General features: G+C 30.1%; 1 protein-coding gene across 5 annotated transcripts in view; it reads right to left on the bottom strand.

Annotated features, from left to right (window-relative positions):
* Positions 1-21,651, bottom strand: part of LOC115881170 (ankyrin repeat and fibronectin type-III domain-containing protein 1) — a 216,479-nt gene that overhangs the window by 82,586 nt on the left and 112,242 nt on the right. The window contains exon 1 of one of the 5 annotated variants that reach the window (XM_030898555.1): positions 8,818-9,246. The exons of the other annotated variants lie outside the window; for them this stretch is intronic. Coding sequence (XP_030754415.1) covers positions 8,818-8,920 — 103 coding nt within the window. The 5' untranslated portion in view covers positions 8,921-9,246. Of the gene's footprint in view, positions 1-8,817; positions 9,247-21,651 lie in introns of those variants that run through there. 5 annotated transcript variants of the gene reach the window in all.

Below are 21,651 nucleotides of genomic sequence, written 5' to 3'. Positions count from 1 at the left end.
AGGAAACATGCAATAGATGCATTGTATCAGATATAAAGAAAAAGAACATTGACAAATATGAATAATCAAATTAAAATGCATCACAATTATTAATTAAAAATTAACATGGAAAATCTGAAACATACAGTAATTAAAAACATCATAATAAAATAATATAAAACAGTAACACATTATCAATTATTTCCATTTCAGTAAATATTTTTAATAATTCATTTTCAGAATAGCTAATAGTTATTATTTATACGATATTTAAGACGATAAAATGGTATTTTATTGTCGACCGAACAGATGAAATCGCCAGTGAATTAATTTCGGGAGACGATAATGCTATTTTATCGTCGTGTATAAAACAATATTTTTTTCCCATTGTGAGTTACGTTTTAAAAAATATTCAGAAATTATTATTTCAAGGAATTTATTACGAGTAGAAAAAATATTGTGCTGGGTTGGCGTTGGTTTCTATGTAATTTGACAAATAATTGACAGTTGTCTCTTTAGTTGTCAGTTTTAGTCAATATTATTTAATTCCCTTTCGTGTCGATTGCTGATTGAATTGGAGCATAGACAAACAAATAAAAAGAGACTGGCAAATTAAATGGCAAAGAGAGGGAAAACGTTCCCGTAGCGCAACTCAGAACGCAAAATTTCGTTCTATTTATTTTGACCTGCGCATTGCGTCTATTGGGAACACTATCTCATTCTAATATAACAAGAGAGAAAGAAGCAGCCATATAAAACGTAATTTCTAAATAGAAATTAGAACAATTGCCTTTCGTTTTCGTCATCATGACAACCAAGATGACAACATCATGACAATTCGTCATGTTTGTTAATTTTTCTTTTGGTGATTTAGCTTTTTTCTAAACTCTCCATTTTATTGACTTATGAATATGGATAGGGAACAAATTCCTTTGTTCCATATAAGTATTTATATTTTGTTACTTATACTTTTAGGTTATACTATTTGTTATTCTATATATATATAATATCATCTATTTTCAATATATATTGGTGCCCCCTTTCTCTGATAGATATGTTAAAGACACCCGGTAAAATAAAAGTAAGTAGTTATATTTATCATCTTACTAAGAAAAAAGTAGAAGTAGTAGTGTCAAAAATATTTCGAACCTCTCTTAACATAACAAATTAATACAATTAATTTTTTTCATTTTTTGGGTAGGTACTTTATAGCTGGTTTATAGTAACCAGAAACTTTATTAATATACCTATTTTACTTTTGTTTTAGGATTAAAACTGGACTTGAAAATGGTTCAGGATCATGATTCTCGTAAAGTCTTCTTTGCTTGGATATTTACTTTGTTATTGCAATTAGGCAGTTTTTTTCGAAAATGAGATTTTTAATGCCCTTTAAAAAAATTGGCCGATCGTTTCCTGCAACGGTGGGTGGAATAAACACTGTTATTTTTTGTTATTATATTATAAAAAGTTTATTTATATTTTTATGTATAAATAAATATGTTTATAAAACAGTACAATTTTTGTTTTTTTTTATAATTTCCCTTATAATAGTAGTATTCTTTCGTTCTGAAAGAAACTGCAAATTATCACTTAAACTGATTTATTCCCTACACCACGTTCCCTTTACGTGGTATAGGGTATATATAAATCAGTTTAAGTGAAAATTTTCAGTTTCAGAATGAAAGAATACTACTAATTATGGCTAATTTAAATTTTCCGCCAGCCAGAATGTGCGATAATGTCTTACGATACGATTTATACCTATCTCTTTCTTTTTCATATAAAACACACATAATAAAGAAAGATAGCAATAAAGACGTACTTCCTGCCATGGTCCTGTTAATTGGTTTCAAAATTGTTATTCTGAGTTGCGCTACGGGAACGCGGTCCCACTCTTTACCATGAGATTTGTCAGTCTCCTTTTATTTGTTTGTCTATGAATTGGAGCCAGAAATGGCTCAAAACGAAGTAAGTAAATTACCAACATATATTCAGGCTGAGGCGACAAAGGCCATATCCAAACTACTTCCATTTAAATCTCGAATAACTTATGAAAAGGAATACAAATTTAAGGAATTAAAAAACGTGCGAGAAGAAATAAAGTTTTTAACCTATCCTCGCTGTTAAAGTATCATTTAATCTACCCTTGCGATTAAAGTACTATTTTATCTATTATTTTTGATAGATATAAGGCAATTTTAACAGTTGCTATGGAAAAATAAAAATGTATGATTTTATTTAAAATAGGTTAATAGAAGAGCTTCTAAATAAAATAGAAAACAAAATATTAAAAGCAAAGTAGCTCTTAGGCAGTATATTTCACTAGAGTTAATTGTACAAAAATCGAACAACACTAATAATCTAAAAAAATTATTTGTACATAAATAATTTTGATATTGCAATCAAATACATCGTTATTTGTTCGATAAAATATGAATATGTAGATGAACTCGCTTTAAAAATATATCAAACTGATACAAAGTGGTCTATATTTCCCGAAAATAAAGCAAATAGGGATTATGCCTGGCCAAAATACACAGCCAAAACAAAGAGTTAATATCAAAAATTAATGAAAACAACGAATGTTTTTGTTAAATTATTATTCTAGTGACATATTTTTAGCCATATTATTTACATTGTATAATGACTCACATAGTTTTATAGTACGTATAGATAATTATCACGCAATTGTTTATTTATTTTTCATATTTATGAACAATAAAACCACAATGGGCTTTATTATATTTGAAGTTTTATTATTTTATTTTTGAAACTATGGTTTCGAATAATAGTAATAAGTATTTTATTAATTATAAATTAATTTTATTATACACGGTGAGTTCTAAATAAGTGACAAATATTTCCAGACCTGGTAGATATATCGATAAAAGAAACATATATTTCATATCAAATAAATCTTTGGTTACGTAATCGAGGGCGTGATTTTTAAATTCATTGCTGCTAACGATGGACATGATCGGCGCTGTGCTGACTAACTGGAATTTAAATTTCGCGCATTTATTTATTTATTTCCTGACATTGTCATTCGTTTTAACACTTTAATTTTGTATTACGAGTTTTTGGTTTAAATAAATAGTGTTGTGATACTTTAAGCTTGGAAATGTTTACAGGTAGACCATGCAACACTGTTCTTTTTAGAACCTCTTTTAGTGCGAAGTGTACAAGGTACCTTAATAGCCGTAAAAAACTCATCGCAACTTTATTAAAATATTTTAAACGAGAAAGCGGTAGTAATGGCCCTTTATGTCCCTTAAGTGCTGTTAAGAAGCTGAGTTTTGTTGATGTAAATAATAACTGTTTATATATTTATAATTATTTTATTTTTGGTTCCTAAAATATTTTGATTAAAAGAAAATATATAAAAGTGGGCAACGCTGTGCCGGTCAAGCTTAATCACGTGACTAAAAGTTTATTTGGTATGAACTGTACTACCTCTGTTGGCGTAATATCAAGATATTATGTTTTTTAACTAAATTAAACAAAAATCCAATTTATTTTCGAAAAATACAATTTTTTTTTCGCGAAAAAACCTCATAGACGTGTTTCTGGGGTCGAAAAATACTAGCCTTAAAAATATTTGCACTTATTTAAACTCACCCTGTATATTTACATTATCCAGAAATATAAATACGATTGTATTGCAGAATATTCTCCATTGGGTATGTCTTGTACTATATATGATATCTAAATATTTAACATCAAATTTTATATTTAAAATATTTTGTACTTTCAACGCTTCAGCCTTTTTTTAATAAATTTTAGACTAAATCCTGAACTTGAACTAGAACAGAATAATTGAACAAGAAAGTTACAGAAACTGCAATGAATATTTATACGAAAATATAATAAGAAAAAATGTGTAGGTGTGCATAATTCAATTATGCACTGCATATATGAATTACATGCATGCGACTGCATCGGATTGCAGGTGCATTAATGCTCTTTAAACGTTTTCAAATTGTCCAACAAACCGTAGCTGCGTTCCCATTTGATGTTTTTCACTGGTGTATATGAGTATTTTAAAAACGGACGCGTATATACATATATACATTTGATTTCTTCATTTAACACACGACCTATTTTCTTTAATTTCGCATTTAAAATGTATACAAGAAAATATACAAAACATTTTCCTTATCTGAGAAAGCAGGACAGATAAACAGCATCAAGAATATTGGGTTTTTATTTGACAGTAGACATTAACATGATCACGCATTGACGCATAACATGATCACGCATACCGGATGTTTCTCCAAAGTGGCTCACCCCTATAACTTTCTTATTTTTTCAGATAAAAAACGAGATTTGGTATGTTAGTATATAAGATAAATTCCATTTCTTGTGTGTGTGTGTGTTTAAATGGCACCATCGGTATTTTTTAATTAATAAGTCTGAATAAAAATAACAAAAAATAGTCTTCAACGCTCTTGAATTAGAGAATATATGGGTTAATAATGTTAATAATATATTTTATTTGATTACTAACGGGCACAAATCACTATTCTCATCTAAATATCTGAATAACAAAAATTATATTTCAGATAAGTCTGTTTATCACGGTTAAATATAAAATTAGGTAAACTAGTCTAGATAATAAATTAACCCAAATAATCACCAAACTTAATTAAAATAAATTGCAATATATTGTTATCAAATACCTATATTTTTTTCAAAATTAATGCTTGATGATGGGATTCTAACACCAAAATTTGTAACTTATATACAGTTTAAGATATTAATTTAATTTTTTTTTTCATTTTTAACAGAACGTCAACGGTTTCTTGTAGACGTATCTCCTTTCAAAAACTAAAGTGTTCTCATAATACATAGTTTGAATTTAAATATTTTAAAAATAGATTTTTTCTTTATTCTTTGTATTTTTTTTTGCTTCCGTCGACGGAAAGAGATAGACTTTCCGAAACGTTAGCATTTTTTTCTTTGTTAGGCAAATTTTTATTACTGTAAACATAACTTCTGACAAGCAGTGTCCGTTTAGGTTTAACACAGAAGTGTTTACAAAAAATAATTATTTTATTTTGTAGATTTTTCTTGCAGTGCAGTGGCGAAATACCCATAAAGGATTTTTTTGGAGAGATTAACTTAATATTTTATAAGTTATTAATTTTATTATTATGTAGTTAAAAGTTTTGATAATTAGAATTAATTATTGATTTATTTACACAAATAATTATTTTTTTCTATTAGCTGAGACATATTATTATTTTTCTAACAACTCTTTATTTATTGATACTAGCAAAGCTTACCTATCAAGATACTAGTGTATTATAAACACGTGTGGTGTTTGTAAACAAACATATTTAATATAAATTATTATCATTAAACATCATATAAACCTGTATTATTAATGTCCTAACTATGTAACTAAATTAAATAGCTATAAAGATATGTTTATTGATAAGGAAATAAAAACATAAATCTCTTAAATTTTAAATTAAAAATAAATATTTGGCTTTTCTTTTGTCGAAAAATAACTAAAAATTGAGCTAAAATTAAAAATACGGCATCTTTCAATCATCGCCCAGAACAATACACGAAAAACATTATAATATAATAATAATAAATAACGCTTTATTGTACAAAAAGTCAAAATGCTTCATCGGCAAGGCATTTACTAAACAAAAAGCACAAAAAATATACAACACAAATCATACAATTCAAAAAAAATCATTCAAATTACAAATAGAACATACATGGACATTGCAGAACACAAAAATGCGTATCAATAAAATTTTACAATAAGAAAATTGTAAATGGATATAATTTTAGGAGTTATGAAATATTAAATAATACACTTTTAACCAGTGTGTGAGATGATCAAAATTTTAAAATTTAAAATTGTTCATGATTAAACCAACAAAAAAGTCGTTTACCGCATATAGGGCTTTCTCCAGTAAGTATGATTTCAGACCTTTGCAAAATGCGGGAAAGAATGAAAGCGACTTGATATTCAAAGGCAGATGATTGTACATTTTTTTGGTATTGTACAGGGTGAGTCAACGATAGACTAAAGTCCATTATCTCATTTGTTTCGAGATTTACAAAAAAATGTTAAATATAAAAGTTATAGGGAAGATTAAGGTACACATTTTAAAATTATTATAGAGTATACAGGGTGCTTCAAAAAAGTGTCGCGGATATAACATATGTTTTTTTAAAGGCCCAACACCCTATTTTTTATTTCATTTTTGGATTTTGCGTAAAATTCTATAACTTTTTTATATATAACGTTATATACCTAAAATTAATAGTTTTTGTAATATTTAAATTTGTTTATACAAATGTTAAATTGCAGTGTGGTAAAAAATTGTCAGTTGTACCATTGTTTCTGAAGTTGGAATACCAAACTTTGGTATAAGAGTTCTATAGAGATTAAAAAGAAGATATATGTTAAGATATTTTAGTTAAATGCTACAGGGTGTTCAAAATATATTTATGAATTTCAACTACTTAAAATTAAAAAATCTCAAATTTTTTAAATGGTACACCTTATATATTTTCATTTTTTCTGACAGATTTTGCAAAGCTCTACAACTTTTATGAAGTATGTCATATACCTATTTTTAATAATTCGCGATTTATTCCAATTTTTTCTATTTTTACCCATATCTTTAATACAATTACGCTATAACATCATAGTTGCCATGACAAAAAATAATAATAATTATCAAAATTTCATATGTCTGTTAAGCAAGTTAAGAATAAAAGGTGAATATTAGTTTAATTTGTTGTAATAAGTATAAATGGTAGAGGTAGAGGTAATAATTTCAGATTTTCATGAAAATGGATTAGTCAATGTGACTGATATACACGAACAAGCCAAAATAAACATATTTTTTGGTTCAATACTGTATATTATATAGTACTTTGCTAAGTACTATAAGAATAGATGTAGATTATCTAGAAAACATCTTCATATTATAATATTTTCAGTGTGTAATGGGACGGTTTTGTGGCAGTAGTAATATTGGCTTTACGAAATTAATTATAAACCAGAATTACTACGAGAAAAGAACTTTACTGTATGTTGGAGAAAATTTCAATATCAGTAGTCGTCAACAATTAGGTAATCTAGTTAGTATTACCCTTAATCTGTGGCTATTCAGCCCGACGGAAAATCCAAATGTCATCTTTCATAATACAGAAATACACCAAGAAATTCAAGACTACGATTTTAGTTTTTTTGAGTAAAGTTAGTTAATTTTGACTAATAATAACAATTGTAACTAATTATTAAACTACTTGTTAAAAATAGGTAATAAATATGTTTGTTTTGTCACGGCAACTATGATATTATAGCGTAGTTGTATTAAAAATTAGGGTAAAAATAGAAAAAATTGGAATAAATCGCAAACTATTAAAAATAGGTTATTTTCTTAATAAAAGTTGTATTAATTCTTAATAAAAGTTGAAAAGCTTTGCAAAATCTGTCAGAAAAAATGAAAATATATAGGGTGTACCATTTAAAAAATTTGAGATTTTTTAATTTTAAGTAGTTGAAATTCATAAATATATTTTGAACACCCTGTAGCATTTAACTAAAATATCTTAACATATATCTTCTTTTTAATCTCTATAGAACTCTCATACCAAAGTTTGGTATTCCAACTTCAGAAACAATGGTACAACTGACAATTTTTTACCACACTGCAATTTAACATTTGTATAAACAAATTTAAATATTACAAAAACTATTAATTTTACGTATATAACGTTATATACAAAAAAGTTATAGAAATTTATGCAGAATCTAAAAATAAAATAAAAAATACGGTGTTGCATTTAAAAAAACATATGTTATATCCGCCACACATTTTTGAAGGACCCTGTATACTCTATAATAATTTTAAAATGTGTATCTTAACTTTCCCTATAATTCTTGTATTTAACATTTTTTTGTAAACCTCGAAACAAATGAGATAATGGACTTTACTCTATCGTTGACTCACCCTGACAGTATTGAGCCCGTAAGTAGTTCTGAGCTCGGGGTTAGCAGATAAAGATCGTACTCCATTCCTAAGTGGATAGTTGTGAGATGACCTTTCGGGAATAGCAGATATGTGCTTGCGGATTAAGCAAACGGATTCAAAAATGAATAAAGAAGGAAGAGTCAGTATATTGAAATTTTTCGAGAAATTCTAGCAGTGAGCTCTACTGTTCAGTCCCAATAAATATCGAACTGCTCTCTTTTGAAGTTTGAAAATACGATCAAATTTTGTTGCGCAGCGAGTACCCCAGAATGGAAAGGCATAGCGAAGATGTGACTCAAAAAGGGCATAATAGACAATTCTAGAGGTTGATAAGTTAAGTTCCTTAGAAACTGATCTTAGCGCAAAACAGGCAGCGCCTAGTTTCTTTGATAAAACATTAGACGATGAAATCTATTTTCCAAGGCTCCTTATTTTTTTTTCTTATTTATAAATTGTTTTCTTATTTATAAATTGTTTAGTAAATTAAAAGTTTGATCTCTTTAGGGTCCATATCCTTGACTAGGCTATAAATTTATTTTTAGATGATTTAGGAAGTCTCTTCTACAATAATACATTATGGATCCAAAAAAACATTTTGAATAGAGGCAAAACATTCATTTAATAGCGATTACTTTTAAATTAAGACAAATACAAATAATTAATAAAAAAATCTATATTTCTCAGGTATGTTTTATTTTTAAAAGTAGTTAATTAGTCAAAGTTAAGTCAAAAATTAATCTATTTTTGACTTGAAACTGTCTAATTTCTGCCAAATTATTTGATATTTATAAATGATGAAACGAGAATATTATAAGACAATTATTAATACCTGAAAGAAATGCATGTGCAATATACGCCGACACTGAAGACACAGCATTAACACTTTTAAAAAGCAACCCAACAACAGTTTGATACACACTTGTTATCACCATCTTCGCACTATTTTCACCATACCCGCACTATTTTCATAAACTAAAAACACTATTTCCCACGTGGAATTCCTTGTGGATCCTTTAACATCAAATCCGAATGAAAACTAAAGTATATTTAAACATTTTATCAGATTCGCCTATTTTCGTCTTCAATTTTTTTTGTGTTTACTTGAACGCACTGTACTTTTTGTCGGTATACATTTAAATATAGGAATTAAACCCTATTTAGTAAAGCGAATCGCTGTGTCTAGTGTCGTACGTTATGAACTGATGTTTTCGTCCGATATAATAAAGCTGCGATTTAATTTGTTGTCGACGATTAGGCTTTTTAACGTGGACAAATTAAGGTGTATCGTGTTCATTCGAATGAAAGTCGGCGCGTTGCCCACACGTATACAGGGTGTCCTGCGTTACGATGGTCTCAGGATGACATACTAATTATGTACAAGGTTGGCGAGATATTTAGTGCGGAACCTGCAGGTTTACCTATTGTGGTAGTAATAACTTTCGTTTCTTGTATATTTATAATATTTTAAGACCCCAAAATGGAAATTTTTTAGATTTTTCCATGCATGAAATTTCTATTGCATATTATAGGCTTGGTGCATTTCAGTTGATTTTAAAAATTCCTGCGGTCCGAATTTTTTCGGTCAAATATTTAAATACACACACCGGAAAAGGAATATTACAATTTTATCCAGCCATCGTCAGTAATTTTATTATTTGCATTTCTGATATAATAAAATAATAAAATTAAAATAAACAAATAGTTTACAGGACGTATTGGAAATAAAAATGCGAAATTTACCGAATTTTTCAAATTTACCTTGATTTTTATTGAATTCAAAAAAATACACACATTTTTTTTTATTCTAAACTGTGAATTAAAAAAAAAAAGATAAAACCATTTTTACTTAATAAAGGGTATGGCCTCCTCTACTGTTCATTACAGCCCTACATCGCCTCTCCATGCTCCTGATCAGGTTGTCGATCTCTTCTTGAAGTACAGCCTGCCACGCTGCATTCACGGCCCGAACCAGATCCCTACGAATTTCACGAGGCATACCCATTCTCAAAATTCTTCTTTGGACCGCGTCCCATACGTTCTCGATGGAGTTGAGGTCAAGAGATTGTGCCGGCCAGGGTAAGATGTTTAATTAATGAGCATTGATAAACTCACTTACCACTCTGGCTGTATGATTGTCATGCATGAGAATGAAGTTTCTCCCAAAATCATTGGCATATGGTAACACGACAGGCTCAAGAATTAAATCACGATATGTGATTCCTGTTAGAAACCTTTCAATAAAAACGAGATCGGTTTTTCGGCCTAATTGGACTCCTCCCCAGACCATAATTGTTCCACCTTGATAAGGGTGCACTTCCTGAACATGTTCCAACCGAATAAGATTTCCCGGTTCTCTCCATACCCTAAGCCTTCTCGAATCCGGATGAATTCCAAAGCGTGACTCATGCGTGAAGAGAAGAGAACATTGGCCCATTGTTTAATCGACCACTGAACATGATCTTGAACCCACAAATACCGTATCTCTCGATTTCTTCTCGTTAAGGGTTGAGTTCTCCAGGGGCGTCTGCTTCTTAAGTTGACCTCTCTTAATCTATTGCGAACAGTATCAGGACTAACGGTTACATTATGAGTTTCCTGGAGAATTAAACTGAGCTCTGGTGCTGTAAGAGTCGGTCGGCGTCGAGCATTTAATTGTAAAAAATGATCTTGCTAAGGGGTAGTAATGCGATGTCGCCCTGTGTGCCTTTCAGCAACATCACCACTTTCACGGTAGCGTGCACTTAATCGCGATATTACACTTTGCGTTGTATTTAATGCTCTAGCTACGTCGATTTGGCGCATTCCAGCTTCGAGCATACCCATGGCCCTTAGCATTTCGTCTCTGTTAAGATGTCTACGCTCCATAATGTCGTTTAATACTAAACAGAGTTATTTGAATGAATTCTGGCCAGTTATCATAAAAACATAGCTAGTACAGGTTAAATTCGAATAATTGATGCTAGGTGCTTTTTATGCATTTGACAAAAAATGCACAAACACTTCTGCAAATATCCAAAATTTAGAAATAACTAGTGTGACTACTTCGTTTCAATCGAAGTAGAAAGAATCGGCCTACAAATATGTGGTTGTTTATTCAAAAAAAATATTTTTAACTTTAATAAAATGATATCCATAGATTTTTCCGGTGTGTGTACTTTAGGTTTTAATAGTGCAGTTATTGAAATTGTAAAACGCTCAGCTCAGGTACGATGTTTGTGTAATGTAACCTGGCATAATTTTATTTTGCACGACAGTTTGACGTTCAGTGGCGAAAATTTGATAGTAGCCGAGGCTCTTGCGAATAAAAATTGACTGTCTATCGACACAAAGTTCCACGAATGGGTGTTGGTTGCCTTGGTTAGCCTTTTTTGCCTTTTTTGGTGGTGAATCTTTTGTTTTTTAAAATAAAATCGAATTTGGATGTCTTTTTAGTGAGTTTTATGCAACCAACGATACATGTTACGTCAAATTATCGTGCAAAATAAAAATATGCGTAACGCTGTTTCGGGTAGTAAAAATTAAGTGAAATAGAATCTGAACTGGGCGTCGCTTTGTGTCGTGGCAATTTCATATGTTAATAAAATTCTCGAAAAAATGATAACACGTAAGGGAGGGCGTAATTACGTGGTTGTTGGGTGCAATAATATTCAATAACTCAACATTCCCGGGTATTTCACTCTCCCTTAAACAACATTTTATAGCTTCACAACTTCTCACATCGATTTGAAAAAATGGATTCAAGCAGCTCGACGAAACAAGTGAGTAAACAAAGTGCCCATTACATAATCCAAAAATAAAATAGGCATATACTATGAGGGGATAAATTATAATTTCCAATATTAATGGTAAGGCGGACTCTGACGATTCGTGTACTTGTACAAACATTTGTTACTGTTTTTGTGACATATCCTGATATGTGACACACTCTGTATAAACTGACAATGGGATGGTAGAAGGCCAGCAAAGCGTGTAGAGCGATGGACATTGTGTAATTGGGAACCGATGGCGATTTAGAAGACAAAAATTACCAATTTCCATGTGTAGGTGTCAGTTAAATAGCGGTCTAGGCATTAGCGGCGTGATTTTTGTTCTGTTTCATGTAAAACAGGAAATACTGGTTCAGTTTTGGTCTGGTGTTGACTTAATAATTGGATTAGTTTAAATAGTACTAATTTAAATTTTCTTTTAATAATTAATTTAATTTAAATCATGAGTACGGAAAAAAATATGTTATTTTTTTCTTCGCCTTTGTATCGTTAGTATGTTCTTTATTAGCAAGAGACGTAGGTATACCGGGTGCATCTCGAAAGTGGCTCACACCTATAACTTTTTAGCCGACCATACCAATAGGTATGGTAGGCTATTAGGATCGGCAAAAAAAAAGTTTTTTTAATTTCACTCAAAATGAGTTATTTGGGTCATAAATGACCTAAATACAAAATATTTTCATGTCTGTCTGTCCGTCTGTAACATGATAACTCAAAATTCGCTAAACCGATTTTAACCAAATTTGGCACAAAAATACTGTGGCACCCGAGAATCTGGTCATTAGTTTTTGGTGGGGGTGTGGGGTTGGTAAGGGGGTATGGGAAGGGGTAACATTTTTTAAAAAATCGTAACTCCAAAATTACAGTAGCTAGCGAAACGCGGTTTTCAATTTAAGATTAGGAATACTATTTGCAACAAAATTTGTAATAACATCAAAATCAGTCAAAGTCGCAGTTTTTGAGATAAAAGTGAATAAAACTTACTTTTTTGACATCATATGTCAACTTTTAACATATTCGCTTAAAACAATCGTGTTTTAAATTTCAATCTAGAGAGGCTGAAAGGCATTTTTCTACGAATAATTTGGTACCACACACTTGGTATTTCGGGTCAAATTGTCGTTATGAACCCCATGTTTCAATTTCAAATAAACCATATGCAAAAATCTCAAGAAATATCACCATGACATGTTATTCTATCCAGAGTGTCATTTTCTATCAAATAAAGTAAAAATATACTGAGGGTGTTATTTAAAAATCAAAAGTTGTAGTCATTTCCGGTGAAACAGGAAGTGACCAGAAACAATTGAATACGTCAATGAATCCTAATTTATGTCATATACTAAATATCGTATTTTTATCTAAAAAAATAAAAAAGTTATAGGGATGAGCCACTTTCGAGTCGCACCCGGTATATGGTATATTATATTTGAACACAAACTAAAAAATACAAATAATGACACAGAATAATATAAAAAAACTTTCAAAATGTATATTATTAAATTGAGATTTTTGTCGTTGTTTATTAAAATAGACCCATACTAAAAAAAAGGATATAATTTTCGCAACTGATATTTTCCCATTTTAATTAAGATTGAGGTAGGTTAGTGGGCGTATTACGACAATCGTCGACTTAAGCAATCAATAGACTCTTAACACACCTACTTTTCATTATTTCTCTTTTCTTTTGTGATAAAGATATTGACCAATAGCGAGCAGGGGCGGACGGCGTGAAAACTGACAAAAAATAACAATAACGACATTCGCAACGCGATATTTACGATCATCTTTTAGATTCGTTCGTAAAACGGCGAACGACATAAGCACTTTCACATTTTGAAATAAGGTGTTTATTACTTAAGTTATATCTCCCCGCCCGAGAACAATATCAGAGACCGTTATGTAAAACGACAATAATTCGATTTGTGTGGTTATGGCGCCGTTTGTTTTTTTCCTTACTTGGAAAGAATGATAATGTGTGGGAGAATGATTTATTTTATTAGATGTGTTTGAACCAAAGACATTCAACTTAAAGGAGACAAAACTATATTTCATATCAATTAAACTTTTTGTTACGTAATCGAAGGCGCGATTTTTAAATTCATTTTTGCCAACCATGGATATATTCGGCGCCGTACTGACTAATTGGAATTTAAATTTCGCGCTGGCAAGTCAGGTGGTAGCTCTGCTGTAAAAAAATGTCAAGTTGCCGCATTTATTTATTTATTTCCTGACATTGTCAGTCGTACAGTAGCTTCTATATGTGTTTTTTTACTTTTTTGTGCGATACTTGTAATATGTGCTTCTTCATATTAGTATATTGTATATTTTATAGTTATAGAAGGGCTCTATTAGCCTGATGATGAAGTGAATAAACTCCGGAAGTAGTCTCTTATAGTACTTGTTTTATTTAATACAAATTCACATTTGGTTTACAAAGATTTTATATAAATCATTGTGTTCATTGCATGTTTAATTTAAGCTTTGTAACTAGCGTATACCCGCGACTTCGTTCGCGTCGAATTAATCATTTGTAATGGTGATGATCAAGCAAAGCAAGAATGTCCATTAACATACAAATTGGATAAAATCTCACATTTATGTCAGCATGAGAAAAAACAATATGGTGATATTATTATATAACTTGGTAATATTTGAGGGGTAGTTTCATCTCGTTGGAATTTGACTTTCGAAAAATCCGTTTGCCAAAAATAAGCTTTTTACGTCAAGCAGTTTAAGCAGAATCGTGGTTAATCAATTACCCAAATTTTTGGAACACCCTGTATGATTTAAAAAAAAAATCACAATATGTAAAATAACAAAATAAATTATGCGTGTCCAAGCGTTTTCCCGAAAGACTAACCGGTTTTTAAATAACAAATATTGTAATATTTGAGGGGCGTTTTCACCCTCTTGGAATTTGAGATTCGAGAAACCCCTCCTTATCGAACCTCTACACCCCACAGTCAATCCGTTTGCCAAAATTCAGACTTAAACGTCAAGCAGTTTAAGCAGAATCGTGATTTCGAAAAATCCCTTCTTATCGAACCTCTACACCCTAGAATCAACGTGTATCGTGATTATTATATTATTATTAACAGGATCGTGATTAATCAGTGAGTCAGTCACTTCAGAATTTTATATATTAGTATAGATAAGATATTTGCTTCTTTAAATTTCAACTGACTTTTTTTAATTAAAGCTTAAAATTGAAGGGCCAACAAGCTGAATTTAAATATTCTAGACGCAGCTGTTCCACGTCTAACGATTTGAACAGCGAAGTAAAGATTGTCTGTCTGTGTCTGCCCTACGTCTATCTAATTATTAAAAGGAGTCAAAACCTTTGTCCTTTTATTTCTCGCAGCGAAACTTCAATTTACACGCAAATTTGTTCAAATCAAAGCTGACAAGTTATTCTATTTCTTTTTATTAAAATATTAAAGCAGACTAAATAAAGGAAGCAATGATATTTAAAATAAGCTTTTAGTGTATTTTAAAAAAATGTTCAAAGATATGGGATGAACTATTTTTACTAATAACGATTTTACTATATCTGAACTCATCTGCCATATCCTCCAAAATAGTGAAAATTTTCGTAGCAAGTAGATACCACATAACTTTGTTTTGGGTTCCAGGCCACAAGAACATCGAGTAAAATGAACTAGCTGATAAACTTGCAAGGCGAGGATCGTGCCTGGGGAGGACAGATCATCAGAAAAAGTTTTTACTTCCCTTAATACCGTAAAAAAGACATTTACCTCCACTTTTTTTGGCGAACAGTAGATGGAAAACTTTAAGAATCTGCAGAATAGCTAGAAAAACTTAGAAAATCTGGAAAGTTCATAATTAAGTCACGTAAGTGTATTTATCTACATCAGTGAGTTAAGAAGCAGAAGAAGAAGAAGAGCTTCTCAACGAGTTAAGAGCTTCTTAACTAGATCACTACCAAAGAGAAAAAAATATTTTGTAGAACATTTATTTTGCACTAAATTGGAAAAATATGTTATGAGTACCTTTTCATTTCCATAGTTGGTGTACTTTTTTTTCGGTGCACCATTTTTCATACTTGGAGTATGTATATTCATACTTCTTCTGTTTCGATCTTGCTGGAAACAATCCAGAAATGGCTCTGAATACCTCTTCTTCAATATCAGAGGGAATGCTTTCCGAATCGCTCATTTCTTAAACTAGTGACATCAATATTATTTACTGTCATATTGACATTGCCATGCATGGTGTTATTTGAACAAAGGTATTAAGGTAATTGATTTTTAGGATAGTAGTTAAGTACAAAAATTTTTAAAATTGATTGTGCGTTTTTATAGGTAGACGTAGATAAAATATTGTACAATACACGCGAGTTAACTCCATTAAGATACTTGTGTGGTTACAAAACTCGTGATACGCAACCGTTGTGCAACTTTCAAACGCGTATCTTAATGATGCTGTTAACTCTCTTTATCGTAAATATCTATTATAATTAACTTGAGCAAGTAATGAAACTGTCTGAATAAGGAATAATAATTCGGAAAAAAAATCTCTAACTATAAAAAAATATAAAAAAATAGGAAAACGTATATTATTATCGGAAAACTCGCCATCCCCCCAAAGAAAATCTCGTCAAATTGGTTTCCACCATTTCGCGGATTAGTGCAGGCGAACAACGAGATATTTTTTCAAAACGCGTGTTTCGGTTTGATAAGGCCTTAATAATTGACGAGCTTAAAAAGGGTTTATTTCGAAATAGACAGGCACGATGTATCTGTTAGTTTTGAATTTATGTAAGATCTTTCAACTATAAACGTATTTGCTCATCTATAATTTTATGTTTATATCTGAAATCGTTAATAATTATTGAGGAAATTGTGTTTTTGAAAATACAGAGAAAAAAATTGACTTCCGCTCGTTTAATAGAAGGTGTTAATCATTAGACGTGTCATACATATAGTGATGTTAATATTTCAGAAATTTTTAATTGTTGCAGGAAATTTCCGAAACTTTCGGAAATTTATGTAATTTTAGGAAATTTTACAATTTTACTTTTTTTTTGTTGATACAATAAACGAATAAATTAGATAGACATTTGATACCAACATGTAAGTAGAAAAAAAACAATAAACATAATATTAGTTGTTATATTTTTAATAAACAATACCTAACTCATAAAAGTCATAAACATAACACATAACAAAAATCATTTAGTAACATTTGTACTTTGTACATAAACCATGAACTATGACTATAAACTTAAAAAAGAAAAACAAAAAGACACGAAATATAAATTTAAAAAACGTAAAACACAAATAACTGAATTATTCTATTCCGGAATACTTTCAGGCGCCGAGCTGGTCCCATCTTCATAGGGTATGATAGTAGTAGTAGCACTGTTTTCGTCAGTTTCTATTTCCAAATCAGATATATTTGATGTATCATCTGGTTCTGATTCTGAAGAATGGTTGTTGAATATCATGCTCCATATCTACTTTTTGTTTTTGTATTAATAATTTATTGTTATGAGCTGCGAACATTATTTTGCCGGCTCTTTGTGCAGTTAAGCGATCCCTTTTTTTAGTATGGATAAAACTGTAAGTACTGAAACTTTTCTCAGTGGCTGCAGATGACGTTTGTAAAGACAGCAGAGCAACAGCTAAATATTTCAACTGAGTATTTTTACACATTGCTTGCCACCAACTTAGACAGTCTACATTTTTAACTGACATCTAAACGTAGTCGAGAGCCCATAAACCCGATTTGGCGCAATAATTTGTTACATCTGTAAAAATGGCTTCTTTATTATTGACAAACTGAGGATGTTTGTTGGTGATATTGTTGATAAATTCCATAGCGGCTATGTGTTCTTCATTGTTAAGGTGCTCTCACAGGAAACAGAGGGGTCCAAGAGATTCGCGGCAAAATGCATTGGTTTAAGAGCCATACGTTTTCTATTTTCTAAGGCGCAGAAGCATTCTTTTTCTTCTGATTTAAGAATAGGCATACTTGATACACTTTCGTTAAATTTTTGCTCAATGTCTTGAATTTTCAAAAGAAATTTCTTGAAAAATTCGGATTTTTGCGAATATTCGCGATTTTGGGACCGAATATTTCGGAAATTTCTGAAATTTCCTGCAAAATTCGAATGGAAATATTCGCTACCAACATCACTACATACATATCTACAACAAAGTAAAAACACATTTTAATTAGCTCAATAATCAATTTTTAACGTCACGAATTAATAAATGTGTAACAAAAAATATTCTTTTACCATGAAGAATTTATCATCAAAGATATCCAGATTTAAGGGCACCTCAAGAAATTCAAAAGAGAGTTTGTGATAGGACAGGCAATGTGGATTATACAAAAAAAAAGAAATGTTATATGCTGTACAAAAGAAGAGATTAAGATTAATGTATTTCATCCTTATCAATTGGAACTAGGTACATCAATCATCAATACCTAAATGACTTATCAGAAGAATGAATTTCTCAATGCATATGCTTAATTCAGTTCATAATCATTGGGGCATTTAATTTTCTTTTCCGATGAAAATATCTTCAAAACTAATGGATTAGTAAACAAAGGTAATATTCATTATTATATGGCAGAAAGCTCACGCTGTATTTTTGTAGTACCCGATAGTAAATGCCTAATACTATTGAAAGAGCAAAAGTCAAATCATGTCTTCAAAAAAAAACACAATTTTACCATTAAATGTCTATTTTAGGTATAGGAAGTGCTTAATAAAAAAAGATTAAACAAAACTGTTAGATTATGATGCAAAACAGAGGGTGTTCTATTTAAAACAGTGGAGAGAATTTCCACATTTAGTTTTGACTCACCCTATAAATATCAAACAAGATTGCAAATTTTGGTAGACTGAATGTTGGAAGAAGAAGCTATTATAGTACTGCCTGTTATTATTTTTAAATTCTTCGAATTTAGAATATTGAGAGGGGGTTATAAACTTTAAATAAGCAGTAAATTTAGTTTTAAAACGGTTATACTTCAAGAACTACTTGGTATAGTGTCATTATGGTATTTTTGGAATGGAAATTTAAAGGCAAATCCACTGATTCATAAAAATATACAACTTTAGTTTGAAAATATGTTTAAATCACGCTGTATGTTGACAAAAATATTTTCAAAATGTTTGTTACCATTACCCCCATATTATATTAAAACCTGAAATGAAAATCACAAACCTAAAACCTAATATAAAGCCTTTTCGGAAGCATATAGTATATTGCCTGTAAAACTTACAATAAAGTAGTAATTTTAATTGTTATGTTCCAAAAACACTGATTATAACCATAAATGTTTAATCTCAATAGACCTCAATTCATATCAAATTCAGTACATATTTTTACAGATAAACGTGCAATGAATGAATATTCAGCTTTGTTCACATGACTCACGTTAACAAAAGGAAGTTGATAAATATGTCTATTTGCATACTTTATCCAAACAATGAACGTAGTTTTTATTGTTAAAAATAAAATCATACATTTTTTTCCTATTGTTTAGTATGGTATCCTTTTGGGCGGATTTTTATTTCACATAGAGAAATGAAGAAATAAAATATTTTATTGAAAAAAATGCTTTCACTATACGAAAATTAACTAGAATAAGGTAGGTAATTTTACTTTCTAATTAAGTATCGGAATAATGACCAATAAATCTATATTTTAAAACAATGTTGAATTAAGAAGTATGTGAAATGTTCCCAACACTTTCATTAGAAACCATTGGCACTACAATTGAAAGGAAATAATTATATAATTAAAATCTAATTCAATAAGCATATTTTTTTTCTTTCCTTGTTTCATGGAATGCAATCAAAATCACGCTATTTCCGTATTTTTTTAAATTTATTGTTGATATTAGATTATTATATTACGTCATAATTATCATAGCCTCCACTTGCAAATTCTATCATTTCCACCTAGTTCGAAGAATGTAAAATAAAAAATTCCCTTTTTTTATTATACATTATTGGAATAAAAATTCTAATATAAAAGTCTAATTGTTCTAGTTTTGTTGATAATGATCTAATTAAAGTAGGCATATTCTTAAATTGAACTTAGAGGAAAATTTATCAAAGACAGAAGTTTGAAAATGCCCGTGCCTATAAACTGAAATTGATAATTATGTATTCATCAACCGAAGAAAAAATGGAATTACTATTTTAATGGCTTAACATCAATCGAGATAATTTAATACATAAACAAATTAAATCGATTTGTGGCAGTAATCCAAATTGAAATTATTTTGTGGATAAAACAATTTAAACTCATTATTCTGTACGATAAATGGATGTTATGGTGGAATACAAAACATTAGAGTAATAATATCCATTATTCATTTGGATCTTTAGATATTTTTAAAGCTATTTAAATTTAAAAATTACAAAAATAAGAAAGTATAAATTTTTCAAACGATTTTTTACAAGAATTTTAATTTTGATATTTAATACAGACTTAAAATTTCTCAGGATTAGTTTTTTAAACTTTTATCTAATATACTAACATTTAATAAGGCTCTGAGGTATTGCATTTACCTGAAAGTGAAAAAAAGTTGTTATTGACCGAAATGAACTTCTGGTAAAGCTTTAGACAAGATTGGGAACGAAAAAATACCAGAAAAAATGAAGGTGGAAAGTGTACATTGTACAAAAAATAGAAGAAAAACAAAAGCAGACGCAAGAACGTCTTGTCTCGCCTTACTGTAGTCATTCACGTTTTTTATAGATAACTTGCGTGTACCAGCGACTTCGTTTGCGTCGAATTAATCATTTGTAATGGTGATGATAAAGTAAAGCATGAAAAAAAAAAACAATATGGCGATATTATTATATAACTTGGTAATATTTGAGGAGTAGTTTTATCTCGATGGAATTTGACTTTCGAAAAATCCGTTTGCCAAAAATGAGCTTTTTACGTCAAGCAGTTTAATCAGAATCGTGGTTAAGAAATTACTGTATGATTTTTTAAAACAAATCAAAATATGTAAAAAAACCAGATAAATTATGCTTGTCCAAGCGTTTTCCCGGAAGACTAACCGTTTTTTAAATAACAAATATTGTAATATTTGAAGGGCGTTTTTACCTTCTTGGAATTTGAGATTCGAGAAACCCCTCCTTATCGAACTTCTACACCCCACAGTCAATCGGTTTGTCAAAAATCAGCTTTAAACGTCAAGCAGTTTAAGCAGAATCGTGATTATTCAATGGTCATATTTTATGAAACACCCTGTATAAATTTATAAAAAATCTTAAAATATGTAAAACAACAATATAAAATATACGTGTTTAAGAGTTTTTCCGAAAAACTCACCGGTTTTTAAATAAAAAATATTTTAATATTTGAGGGATAGTTTCACCCCCTTAGAATTCGAGTTTCGAAAAATCCCTTCTTATCGAACCTCTATACCCTAAAGTCAATCATGTTTTCCAAAAATCAGCTTTTTAGGTCAAGCGCTTTAAGCAGGATCGTTATTAATCAATGACCATATTTTTCAAAACACTCTGTATACATTTTTAAAAAATCTTAAAATATGTAAAAAAACAAAATAAAATATACGTGTTTAAGGAGTTTTTCGGAAGCTTGACCGTTTTTTAAATAAAAAATATTGTAATATTTGCGGTGTGGTATCACCCTCTTGGAACTGGGATTTCGAAAAATCCCTTTATCGAACCTCTACACCCTAGAATCAACCTGTATGCCAAAATTGAGCTTCTTACGTTGAGTGTTTTGAGCAGGATCGTGATTAATCAGTATGTCTATATATTAGTACAGATTTAAAAAAAATATTTACCATACGCCATTTTCCCTATAACTTATTGAATTGAAAAATATTAAAATAGCCTCTCCGAAACTTTGCCAGCAAATATGTTATTT

The sequence above is a fragment of the Sitophilus oryzae genome, unplaced genomic scaffold (genome assembly GCF_002938485.1).
Source record: "Sitophilus oryzae breed Bouriz unplaced genomic scaffold, Soryzae_2.0 scaffold_169_pilon_pilon, whole genome shotgun sequence".
In the NCBI taxonomy this organism is placed as follows: Eukaryota; Metazoa; Arthropoda; class Insecta; order Coleoptera; family Curculionidae; genus Sitophilus; species Sitophilus oryzae.
Note: the sequence above shows the minus strand (reverse complement) of the source record. Positions and strands in the feature narration are given on the sequence as shown.